Source organism: Acomys russatus, chromosome 16, assembly GCF_903995435.1.
Source record: "Acomys russatus chromosome 16, mAcoRus1.1, whole genome shotgun sequence".
NCBI classification, from domain to species: domain Eukaryota; kingdom Metazoa; phylum Chordata; class Mammalia; order Rodentia; family Muridae; genus Acomys; species Acomys russatus.
Genome location: NC_067152.1, coordinates 10,291,166 through 10,303,240, shown reverse-complemented (window position 1 = coordinate 10,303,240; position 12,075 = coordinate 10,291,166). Strand labels below are relative to the sequence as shown.

General features: G+C 53.1%; 1 protein-coding gene and 1 pseudogene across 1 annotated transcript; one reads left to right on the top strand and one right to left on the bottom strand.

Annotated features, from left to right (window-relative positions):
* Positions 1–458: 458 nt before the first annotated feature.
* LOC127200440 (short transmembrane mitochondrial protein 1-like) lies at positions 459–1,092 on the bottom strand (annotated as a pseudogene).
* A 1,194-nt stretch (positions 1,093–2,286) lies between these two features.
* Gas2l2 (growth arrest specific 2 like 2) lies at positions 2,287–10,489 on the top strand. Its single transcript, XM_051158150.1, has 6 exons — positions 2,287–2,939; positions 4,502–4,743; positions 5,760–5,867; positions 7,302–7,398; positions 7,976–8,228; positions 8,841–10,489. The coding sequence occupies exons 1-6, from the start codon at positions 2,555–2,557 to the stop codon at positions 10,345–10,347; spliced, it is 2,592 nt and encodes an 863-aa protein (XP_051014107.1). The 5' UTR covers positions 2,287–2,554; the 3' UTR covers positions 10,348–10,489.
* The last annotated feature ends 1,586 nt before the right edge of the window (positions 10,490–12,075 follow it).

The window sequence follows — 12,075 nt, the reverse complement described above, 5'->3', positions numbered from 1 at the left end:
TGTCTCCCCAGGCCTCTTTACTTTCTTTTTTTCTTTTTCTTTTTCTTTTTTCTTTTTTTTTTTTTTTTTTTTTTTTTTTTTTTTTTTTTTTTTTGTTAATGGCCAGCAAAGATTTATTGGTAAAATTATCGATCTTGGAGCACCTGATGACAATATAAAATAAATGGGTAATTCACCAGAAACTGGCTTGAAGGTTCTGACTTTAATTACTTTGACAACAAAATTTAGTTCGTCTAGCAAGCTCCTATTATAACTGCTAGGCAGTAAAAGCAGCTATCCAAATCCACTCGTTTTTCTCCTGAAAACAGGTGGTAGAACTCCCAAAATGCAGGTGAGCGAGTGCTAGTAACGGTTGGGTTTGCTAACCTAGCACCACAGTCCCAGTCTTAGGACTCAGAAGCAGCTAGACAGAAGATACAGGAGGAGGGGAGGCTGCTGGAAACAAAGCTACTCCAACTTCTGGCCTGTGCTGGCTCTGAGGCAACACGCAGGGTCTGAGACCAAAGAGGAACAGGGCTTTGGATGTGGCTAGGAAGGAGGCAGGCCCCTCAGGACGGAATTGGTGGGTTCAAATGCAGTGCCAGGAGGACATCAGGAACTGGGGGGTTTCTTCTTGGCTTCCAGGTCCTTTCTTAATCTCTTCAAGCTTTTTAGCCAGGTTTGACATGTCATAGTTCTGAGCCAGGCACATTCCAACCACGGTACCAAAGTGAATCCAAGCAGGAACTGGAGACTGATGTCTGTGGAGAGGGCCCCTCTTTACTTTCTTTTAAAAAAAAAATTTTTTTTTAACTTATGTGTATATATGTGTGTGTATGCCATGTGTGTGCAGGTACCCATGGAGGTCAGAAGAGGGTGTTCGATACCCTGGAGTGGGAGTTATAGACAGATGTGAGCTGATGTGAGCTGTCATGTGGGTGCTGGGAACCAAACCCAAGTCCTCTAGAGAAGCAGAAACCCCTCTTAACTGCTGCAGAGCCCTCTCTCCGGCCCCCTCTCCTTGCTATTCTTTCTTTTTAAAGTACTGCTGTTCTTAGACTTACCAAGCATGCTCCTGCATCCAAGCCTCAGCACTGGCCACTTTTTCCTCATGTGGCCTTGTGTCTTCATGTCTCTGCCCAGATGGCACCTTATCATCAAGGCTGTCTCTTAATAGACGGTCTCACCCCCTATAAAGCTGCCATTCTCTTCTCCTATACTGTCCCTCTGGTTGACCACACATTTGTTTTGTTGTTATTTGTTTTGTCTTTTGGTTTTTGAGGCAGGATCTCACCACGTATGACACTCTGGACTTGAGTTTGCTATGTAGGCTTTGAACTCTCCATCCTCTTACCTCAGCTCCCCGGATGCTGAAATCACAGTGCTGTGCCAGGACTCTTAACCAGGCTTGTTTGTTTGTCTCTCCTGCCCTCTGCCCCCCATCACCTGGTAACACATATGTAGCCTGTAGCCTCCATGAGTTCAGGTGGTGACGGCGTTTGGCACATAGGAGAAGCTTAAGAAATCTTTCTTTTGCCGGGCGTGTTGGCACACACCTGTAACCCCAGCACACGGGAGGCAGAGGCAGATGGATCTCTGTGAGTTCGAGGGCAGCCCGGTCTACAGAATGCGTTGCTGTGACCACAGGCTGAGACTGTTCTAGAAGAATCACATGGATAGAACAAATTCTCCAGAGCAGATGGGAATCACGAATCACAGTGTGTAGACAGCACTGCTAGAAAAGTCACCGAGCCTCACGACACCCTAGAAGGGTAGATCTCTTCCCATTCGACAGCTGAGAAACTAAGGCACAGAGAAACCAGGGCTTGTATGCCACCTCCAAAGGAATTTGGGACAACGCTCCTGTCTTTGGGCTCTGTGTCTTTCACGCTCACTCATTCTCTAGTGCTCACTGACCACTCCCCCCAAGACCATGCCCTTGTGCTTCTCCTTCAGCTCCCCCAAATTCCTCCACAAGGAGTCAACTGGGCCAGAGAACCCAGACCCGCCCTCTCTGGGCTGCTCCCTCTGCTCAGGCCAGCAGCCAGCAGGCTCTTGGCTGCCAGAGGAAGGGTTAACAAGGAGTGTTTGTAGCAGCTGCTGTCTCCAAGGAGAGGAAGGAAAGCAGAGGCTGCAGCCTTAGATGCTTGTCTTCAAGGCTTCCAGGCGGGGGACAGTGGCAGGTCGGAGGCAGGCGGCAGAAGACCTGTCTAGCCTTGGGGAGAGAGGAGTGTCCGCAACTTCCACCAGTCCTGGAAGCACTGAACTCTGAGTGGAAGGAGCAGCCTCAGCCGACAGAGCGAGAGAGCAAGAGAGGGAGGTCACTGCAGGGACACCAAACAGAAAGTTCAGGCAGGGATTGAGGAATGTGGGCAGTGGGGGCTGGGCATGGCCCAGAGGCTGAAGCCAGCAGCAAGCTGCAGATCCAGAAGTTCTGGGCTCTAGGAGGGTAGAAAGGAATCTATTGAACCAAGGAGAACTGGGCCAGCACGTTGACTTAACAGGAAGTAGGACTAGAGAGACAGCAGTGGGGGACAGAAGGCTTCCACCTCCCCCCCATCCTTCGGTTCCAGCCATGTCTCAGCTTGGGGGACACAGGGGGAGGCCCAGGACCCCAGGGCCTCCTGTGCGCAGCATCCGGCCCTTCAAGTCCAGCGAGCAGTACTTGGAAGCCATGAAGGAAGACCTGGCTGAGTGGCTTCGGGATCTGTACGGGTTGGACATTGACGCAGCCAACTTCCTGCAGGTGCTGGAGACTGGCCTGGTGTTGTGCCAGCATGCCAACATGGTCACAGAGGCTGCCCTGGCCTTCCTGGCTGAGGCACCTGACCGAGCCCAGAAGATTCCCATGCCCCAGGCTGGGGTTGTCTGCAACGGGGCTGCTCAGCCAGGCACCTTCCAGGCCAGGGACAACATTTCCAACTTCATCCAGTGGTGTCGCAAGGAGATGGGCATCCAAGGTAACGCACCCATCTCAGACCTTTGTCTTGTCGGCGTGAGCATCACTTGGAGACACTAGCTAAGTTAGCTCTGGGAGGGGTCAGGAGTGGAGGTGTTCTTCTAGATCTCCCATGAGGTAGCTCTTCTTTTTCTCTACATCATAGTAAACCCTTAGTAAACACACACTGATGACCAACGATTAAACCCATGGAGACAGGTGCGTCACCTCTTCTGTTTCCAGTGCATGCTGGGTACCGAGGACTGAGAGGAACAAGACCCAAATGCCCAGCAGTGCATGGCCTAGGAAGGAAAGCCAATGAATAGATTCAGAAATTACAGCCCAGGGTGACGTGTGCTTCAGAGGCTGGTGTCTGATATGGGACCTGGAATGGGTACAGCAGCCTCATGGCATAGTGGTGGGTGCCAGCAAGGGCAACAAGAGAGAGGAGATTTGGGCTAAAGAGAGAAGTTTGGGGGGCTGGAGAGATAGCTCAGGGGTTAAGAGCACTGTCCGCTTTTCCCAAGGTCCTGAGTTCAATTCCCAGCAACCACATGGTGGCTCACAACCATCTATAGTGAGGTCTAGTGCCCTCTTCTGGGCTGCAGTGGCAAAGCACAAGAAAGACTGGGAGAAGCTGGCCGGCGAGCATCAAGGACTAAAGTGGCTCTCAAAGTTCCTAGTTTCTCGTGTTCTGGTGACCCACTTCCAACCATAAAATTATTTTCGTTTCTACTTCATAACTCTAATTTTGCTACGGCTGTGAATCATAATGAAAATATCAGAGGCACAGAATATAAGCTAGGCAGTCACTCTGCAGGGGTCGCGACTCACAGGTTGAGAACCACTATACTAATGGGTGGCGGGGGGAGTTCAAGGGTGGTAATCGGGGAAGGGAGGATTCTGTAGAAGTGGGTACAGTCCTGCGGGGACTTGTAGGGGTCGTGGAGTGACAGTTTTGGGCCTTGAACCCAGCAATGGGATGAGGTGTGATTTCACAATTCTTCAGGCCAGAGGTAACTGGAATGAGACAGAGAAAAGGTCAAGTTTGGACTCCTGGCTGGTGGCAGGAAGTAAGGGGTTGATCAAAGCTAATGATGTAGCTTATGTACCAGGTCTTGGGCTCCATTCCCAGCACCAGGCCCCAAGACAACTGCTGCTTTCCGTTGAGCTAGGCCATACCCCCATTTTTCAGAAGATGGAAACTGGAACTCTGGGACTAGCTTGGTGGGCGCATAGCCACCGGGAGATTCCTGGACTGAGCCTTGCAGGCTGGGGTACTTGACTATAGTAACGTCAGCCTGGTTATCTAGAGCTGAATTTGGGGTGTCTGGAAGATGGATAGGAAGAGGGAGAAACTGCTTCCTGTTCTTGAGATCTTCTGGGTGGCTAAGGGGATTGGAGGAGAGTCAGATATAGAGAGTTCTAAGCTCAGCCTGGCTACCTTGTGTGGACCCCTTCTAGGAGCCTCCTCAACCCGAGATCCTGAGACCCAAGCACCCTCCTGGGTCTGGTACCCATGCCTTAGGATGGGCTCCAGTGGGGAAGGAGGGACTTAAGCCGCCCCCTTCTCTCCTTTGCCAGAGGTGCTAATGTTCGAGACAGAGGACTTGGTGCTGCGCAAGAACGTGAAGAGTGTGGTGTTGTGTCTGCTGGAGCTAGGTCGCCGCGCCTGGCGCTTCGGTGTGCCGGCACCAGCCTTGGTGCATCTGGAAGAGGAAATTGATGAGGAGCTGAGGCGTGACCTGGCCCTGCCCTCGCCGGACCCACCGCCGCCGGCGCCCCCGATCCGCAGGCCTTGCCACTTCCACAACCTGGACCAGATGGTGAGATGCCTGAAGGCTTGTATCCTGCTCTCCTCTTCCCCAGTCCCAACTGCCTGCCCTGACTCTATCTACAAGTGACAGTGGCTATTGCCACTTAGCCACCTTTGCACCAGCCCAGCAGGGCACACCTCTCATTCAGCCCCGCGGACTGGGTGCCAAGAGCATGGCTTCTTTGTCGCCAGGTAACTTTTTCAGGTGGCTTTGGGAAAGTTTAACCTTTCGGATCCCCGGTTCGCCAGCACGTAGTGTGACAAGGCACAGTACCCATTCCCTGGGATTGCTGTGAGAATTAAGTGAACCGACATAAAATGCACGGGACAGTTTCCAGAGTGAAATCCTACCAAGGAGGAGACATGTCCCTGAGGCTAGCCTCGTTTCCATCACTGAGAAAAATGGGGCTCCCAGAGAGCTCCTCCTTTTTTCTTTCATCTTTCTTCTCTCCCCTTCCCCCTTTCTTCTCTTCTGTTTTGCTCTTCTCTTTCCCTTCGCTTGTTATGTTGCCAAACATGACTCAAACTCGTGAGCCCAAGCCATCCTTCCGGAAGGCTTCTCAGCTGAAGGCCTGTAATGCAATGGATGCTCCATGCTGGTCAGACAGCACAGCCCACTGTATCCCACTGCCAGCAGCAGGGGAAGTGGACCACAGGGGGCTCCTCGTGGTGGGATTCTTTTTTTGTTTTGGTTTTGGTTTTGGTTTTTCGAGACAGGGTCTCTCTGTGTAGCCTTGGCTGTCTTGGACTCTCTTTGTAGACCAGGCTGGCCTAGAACTCACAGTGATCCACCTGCCTCTGCCTCCCAAGTGCTGGGATTAAAGGCGTGAGGCCACCATGCCTGGCTCAGGTGTGATGATTCTTAAAGGCCTTCTCTTCCTACATGCCTCTCAGGCCCCAACTCTGACCTCGGCCCTGGGGGCAGCAGCTCTCAGTAGTCAGGCACCTAGTTTAGCTTGACCCAGGATGTGATGGACGATGGTACTGAGGCAGAGAAGAGAGCTGAGCCTCCACCACCATCCACAGGTGCAGAGCCTAGTGAGCCACTGCACGTGCCCAGTGCAGTTCTCCATGATCAAGATATCTGAGGGGAAGTACAGAGTGGGGGACTCCAACACGCTCATCTTCATCAGGGTAAGTCTGGCCCAAGGGGAAGGGGCATCCAGGGTCAGTAAATGGGGTTTCTCTCCATAGAACCTAGGCTACGCCTGAAGGCAAGGACAGGAAGTCAGCCGTCATACACCCCAAGTCACAAGGCCTTGATGCTCACCCCTACCTTGGAATTTTCCAGAAGATCCCAGGGAAAGTTGACAAGCCTGTCCCTTCCTCCCCTCGCTGCAGCCGGCGCCGGCACCAGCACCGCCATTAGAACTGAGTCTACAGGGTGCCTCCAGGCAGAAATAGGGTATATGAGAGAGGTACCCTCATGGGCTGAAGAGATGGCTCAGAGGTTAAGAGCACTGGCTGTTCTTCCACAGGTCCTGAGTTCAATTCCCAGCAACCACATGGTGGCTCACAACCATCTATAATGTGATCTGGTGCCCTCTTCTGGTATGCAGGTGTACATTCAGAAAGAACATTGTATACATAATAATAATAAATGAATAAATCTCTAAAAAAAAAAAAAAAGAAAGAAAAAGGTACCCTCACTTTGCCATCCCACAGGACAGGTCAGAGTGAGGGGGCCTGAGAAGCTGGGTTTGTGTTCAGTGTGCAGCCCCAGCCATGTGGATCCCGAAGTTCACACCACTCAGACCCTGGCCCACCCATTCCGTTGAGTGAGCAGTAGGGAAGGCTGGGATGGGCTTCCCACTAGCCCTTCCTCAACCAGGCGTGGTGGCACATGCCTTTAATCCCAGCACTCGGGAGGCAGAGGCAGGTGGATCGCAGCCTGGTCTACAAAGTGAGTCCAGGATGGCCAAGGCTACACAGAGAAACCTTGTCTCGAAAAAACAAAACAACAACAACAAAAAAAAAACAAAAAAACCACTAGCCCTTCCTCATGCCCGCTTTGCCTCCCCAGAGACGGTCTATGGACAGCAGCTGGGCACGGTCAAGCCCTTCCCTTGGGCACAGGGCATACCTAGGAGCAGAGCCAACAACTTGAGCCGCCCTTAGGCCCCGAGACAATAAACAGTCTTGTGCTGTGGGTATGGGTCAGGGATTGTGGCCCCGTTTTTGAGCTGTGGCCATTAAAGTCTGCAAAGACAATGGGACCTGTTACATTTGGGCAGGGCTCCCACGGTCTCTGTCACACATCACAGAGGCATGATGGTCCCATACCAATTGCAAGCAGAGATAGGTGCAAACCCCTGTATAGCAATGAGAGTGTCCTGGGACCTGGCTGGTTACCCAAATGCCTATGTGATCCTTTGTCCAGTTGTGGGTATACAACTTCCTGTTTGGCAGTTTGGCCCCCACCCTTGACAAGTGATGTCTGATGCCAGTCATGGGTAAGAGACTAAACAGCAAAACATCCTGTCTTCTCAACCACACACATGTGTAAGGGAGTATGCAGGAATAGGGGAAGCCTTCTACCCAGCTCTCAAGCATATCTTTGCCCCTCAGATTCTCCGGAGCCACGTCATGGTGCGTGTTGGGGGCGGCTGGGACACGCTGGGTCATTATCTGGATAAACATGACCCCTGCCGGTGCACGTCCCTCTGTGAGTTCCCCAAGAGTTTTTCACGGTGGGGCTGGTTAGAGAGACAAACCTTCTGACTGGGAGGCCGCCTGTGGGAGGGCCAAGAGGCCTGATCTCCAGGGCCTCCAGCTATACAGGGGACCATGGGTGAGGACCGAAGGGGGGCCATGGCGCAATACTAAGAGTAACCAGAAGGTGGCACTCAAGGCACGCAATAACAGCGTTGGCCAAGGTGCATCTCAGTAGAACTCAGGTCTGGCTGGGAGGCCACACAGGTGACCTGAAGTCTTGACTGGGAAAGTTTTCAGTTTTTCTCTAATCTTCATCAATACGTCAAGTCACCCCGAATAAGCATACGTTCCGATTAAAAGTTGCAGATCTGCAGTACAACATAGTTTTCAGCAAATTCTGATCTAGGTTCTCTGACCAGGTTGTGTCCCCTGAGCCCCTTTGTAGAAACTTGAGACTGCCACTGTAGGCTCTGGTGCATATAAGGGGGAATAAGGAGAATTTGACAGTGTGGAGAGGAGGAATATTGAGTTTCACAAACAGGAACTGAACTCCTTTCTTCTGCTTTTCCTGGGGCCTATTTTGGTAGCCCACAAACAAGGCAGTTTCCTGAAGCCCCCGGGACCGCCAGTGCAGCATGAAGTGACGGTGCAGGATGGGCCCTCACAGCCCCACCCTACAATGACCATCAGCCGCTCCCAGAGCCCACTGCCTCCGGTGGACTGGAAGACATACACCTCTTTCAGCCGAAAGCTGAGGCCCCCCACTCCCTCTTCTCCTGGACCCCGTGGTGAACGGGGATCAGAGGCCAGAACCCTCAGAGAGATGGCTCCACCACTAAGGTACAAAAGAGGTACATGGAAGGGTCTCCCCTGTATTCTCTTCTCAGTGGCTCATCTCCCAAGAAAAAGCAAACAATGTCGTGCCACAACAAACCTTCACATGTGCCAAGTATGGTGGCACATGCCTAGAGTCCCAGCATTCATACAGCTAAGGCGAGAGGATTGTGAATTTGGTCCCTTCCTGGGCTGCTTAGGGAGGCCATATCACAAAGCCATATAGCCCAGTGGGACAACGCTCCCCCAGCACGCACAAGTGCCATAGACAAGGAGGCTGAAACACAGAAAGTGGATGGCCATATTCAATGTTCTTCCGGTTCATGATACAGCTAAGACTGAGACCTGCCCCAGATATGGATAGCATTGATTATTAATTAGTCTTCTGGTCTGGAATCTTCCATTGAGTGGTCTGAAGTCACCTTCTATCTGCTCCATGGGGAACAAGGGAGCACAGGCTGCAAGATGACAGCATAGGGACCTCTTGGCTTGTTGTAAGGAAGAACACTGGTCCTCAAAGCTCCCCTCACCCTACGCCCACCCCCCTGTGGTGTTTCTGTGGGAAATGCCTCTGATTATCCTGAATCTCCCTTCCCACTCTGTTTTTCTCCTTTTCAGGTCCCAAGAGAGACCAATGACTCCATCTCAGAGGATGTTGTCACCTAGTCCCCAATTCTCATCTACCTGTAGAGGCTCAGATCTACAGAGTACCCTGTCAGGGAAGAGAGAGAACAGATGCCTGGTTGAGCTGCGCAGAGGAAGGACTCTCACAGCTTGGGCTCACAAGGAAACAGACAGCCGAGGAGGAAGACATATTAAGGCCCCTGCCCCAGAGAGGCTCCAAATCCCTGAGGCCACCAGTAAAGGGACATCAACAACAGGACCGTCTCCCCCACCTCGTTCCTCTAGCCTAGCCAATCCTCATAGCATTTGGCTCTTGCACCAGGGTGCCTCCCCGCAGCTCAGCAAGCCCATGTCTACTCAATCCCCAACCCCTGGCAAAGGGCTCACCAAGATCCCCATCCGGCTACCCTCTGCCCGACCCCCAACTCCAGGAAGAAGCTTTTTGGGCACTGAAGATGAAGTCTCCATAGGGAGAGGCCACGTCACATCAAGGACCCTGACAGGGAACCCGGATAGATCCACAAACAGGCATCGCTCTGTGGACACAAGCCATGGGAACCACCAGGTGGACACGCAGTTTACTTCAGAGACTGAAAGTCCCAGGAGCCTGGGCACACAGCAGTGGAAGGGGAGGCACACCTCTCTGTCCCTGGGCAGGACCAGAGAACAAGCCCTCTATGGTAGCCTTGAGGAAGAGATTGTGGCCAACATGGAACTGCTGGAGGTGGGGGCTGCCTGCACTCAGGGTACAAGGTCTCGAGTCATCCCTCGAAGTGGGGTCTATGTTCCCAGCCTGGGTGGGAGGTGGCCTGAGCCCGGGGGTCCTTATGATAAGGTCATTGAGGAATTGGTTCATGGCCCCCCACCCCTCCTTAAAGTGGATCTGAAATCCTGGAAGGTAAGCCCCAAAGGCCCCCCTAAGCCAGATGTTAGCCCAGGAAGCCCCAAAGAGAAACTAGGACCCAGAGAGAGGGGGCCAAGGACAAAGGCAAGCCTGGGTGGCAAGGGAGCCACAGTGAGGACTATGCCCCCTGCAAGAGGGCAGGACTGCTCCACCTTGACTGCGCCTGCCATCCCAGAGGCTGCCACACGCTCACGCTCAGATCTCAGTTCTAACAAAGCCAAGGTAGGTCTGGGCAAGGGAAAGAGAACCCTCCGCAAGCCCCAGAAGGTCCCATCCATTTATAAGCTGAAGCTGAGACCCAGAATCCGTCCCCGTAGAGACCACAGGCCTGAGAAAAGACCTTCCAGAATTCCCAAGCCACTGGCTTACCTTTGCCTGGGTCCAGCCAAGGCAGCTCCTGGCAGCCGGCTATTGAAAGTTACATTGAGTGGCAAGGGAGGGGGCACCTGCCAGGTGATTCAAGCAAGTGAAAAGGAGGAGAAAGAGAAAAAGAAAGAAGCCAGCACCTCATTGGAGAGCAGCACCCAGCCTTTCGAGATCCAGGAACCTCCACAGCTTGATGGAACCCCATTTCCACCTGAGGAATCTTGGGTTTGAAGAGTTCGCTGACGGGCAGGAGCACAGTGACATGTGTGCAGTGCAATGTGTGTGTGAGAAAGGACAGTCCCTCACTCAGCACAGGGGCTTGGCCAGGGGTAAGTCTGAAGACCCTATGTGTTCAGTTGAGCAAAAGAGCAGCCTACACCCCCCACCCCCACTGCAAGCCAGAATCAGGCCAGTAGTGACAGGGAAGAATCCAATAATAGCTTATTGTTTGCCCACCTGCCCCCTCAGCCTCTGGACATTTCCACAGCTGTAAGTTATTAAACACATGTGGGTCTGTCCTTGAGCATCTGCTTTTTGGGTCCCTCCCCCTAAGACCATAGAAGTGTAGAGAGGTGCGACTTCAAACACTGTCTCTGCTGGAAATGACTTGGGGACAAGGTGGAGGAAGGGAGGGTTCCCTAGCAGCTCTTGGTGCTCAGGACCTGGGACAGCGACAAGGGCGGCGCTACAGAGGCTCAGGAAGGTCACCCCTTTTGATGACGTGGACTTCAAAGATTTGCCCCTGGTCCTGAGAACAGGGATGCCTCAGGGTGAAAAGAGGGCTGGTAGGTGGCATCCATCACACTTCAGTATCTCAGGAGCTATGGCTCAGTGGCCTCACATTTGACCCTGACTGGGAGGAAGGTGCAGGAGAAGTTGGGATTGAGTCTTGCAGGCAGCTGTGAAGGTACCTTACCCCTTGTGTGGCTGGGACTAGCAGGAGGGAAAGGAGTTACATCCGGGACCGGTTTCCTTGGAGCCATCCCTTGGTTGACCTAGTCTTTCAGGTGGGGAGCACCACTCTTTTCACAGAGCACACACACACACATGCACTTCAAGGACCTGACACTGAGGTAGAGAAACGAGGGAAAACACTCCCTGATTTTTAATCTGACTTCCAGTAACAGCTCAATGGGTGTCACACACACTTCCAGACCCTGTGTGGGAAACCCTGGTTGGGGGAGGGGGGAGGACAGAGACTCATAATGGGGTGGAGGGGCCTGAAATCCAAGACCTGGGGTGAAGAGGAAAGGGTGAGGGGGGCTACATTCCAATGACTCCCCCCCCCTCCATGAGGGCAGCCAGAGGCCTGAATCCCCTACCCTCACCTCGAGTGCCTCAGAGTGAGGGGGTGATGGGGCACAGGAGACACTGCCATCTTTCCCCCCACACCCCCGAGGAACCAGTGGTGGGGCTGCAGCACAGGAAGACCCTCCTCCTTACCCTCCCAGCCACTCTGAAGTGTGGGGAAGGGGAGCCACCGCCTCTGTTTCAGAGGGAGGCTCAGAGAGGGCAAGTCGCTAGCCCAAAATTGTGTGGGACAGCAAGGACTAGGACCCAGAACGTTAGGTTGCCCAAAGTCAGGGCTGCTGCTGCTGTACTGCAGTGCCCCCATGGGTGGAGGGAGTGAGATTCAGTAGAGGAAGGTGAAGAGAGAATCATAGGTTCCCTCCCACACAGGAACACCATGGATCCTCTACCCCTGCCCTGCCCCCCCATCACCTCTCAGGGTACCTGGTTTCCTGGTCTGAGCACTGCAGCCTTGGCCAAGGCTATGGACCCTCTTGACAAAGGACCCTCATTATGCGCCCAACCGGACCAGGGCTGAGGCTGAGGGTTCAGCCTCCAGAACTTTCTTTGGCCAGGGGGCAGGGCAGGGGCCATGGCACCACTTCTTCCTCCCACCCTCTAAGTCCCCCCTGAGCAATCCCTCAGGCCATTCCTGGAATCTCCATTATT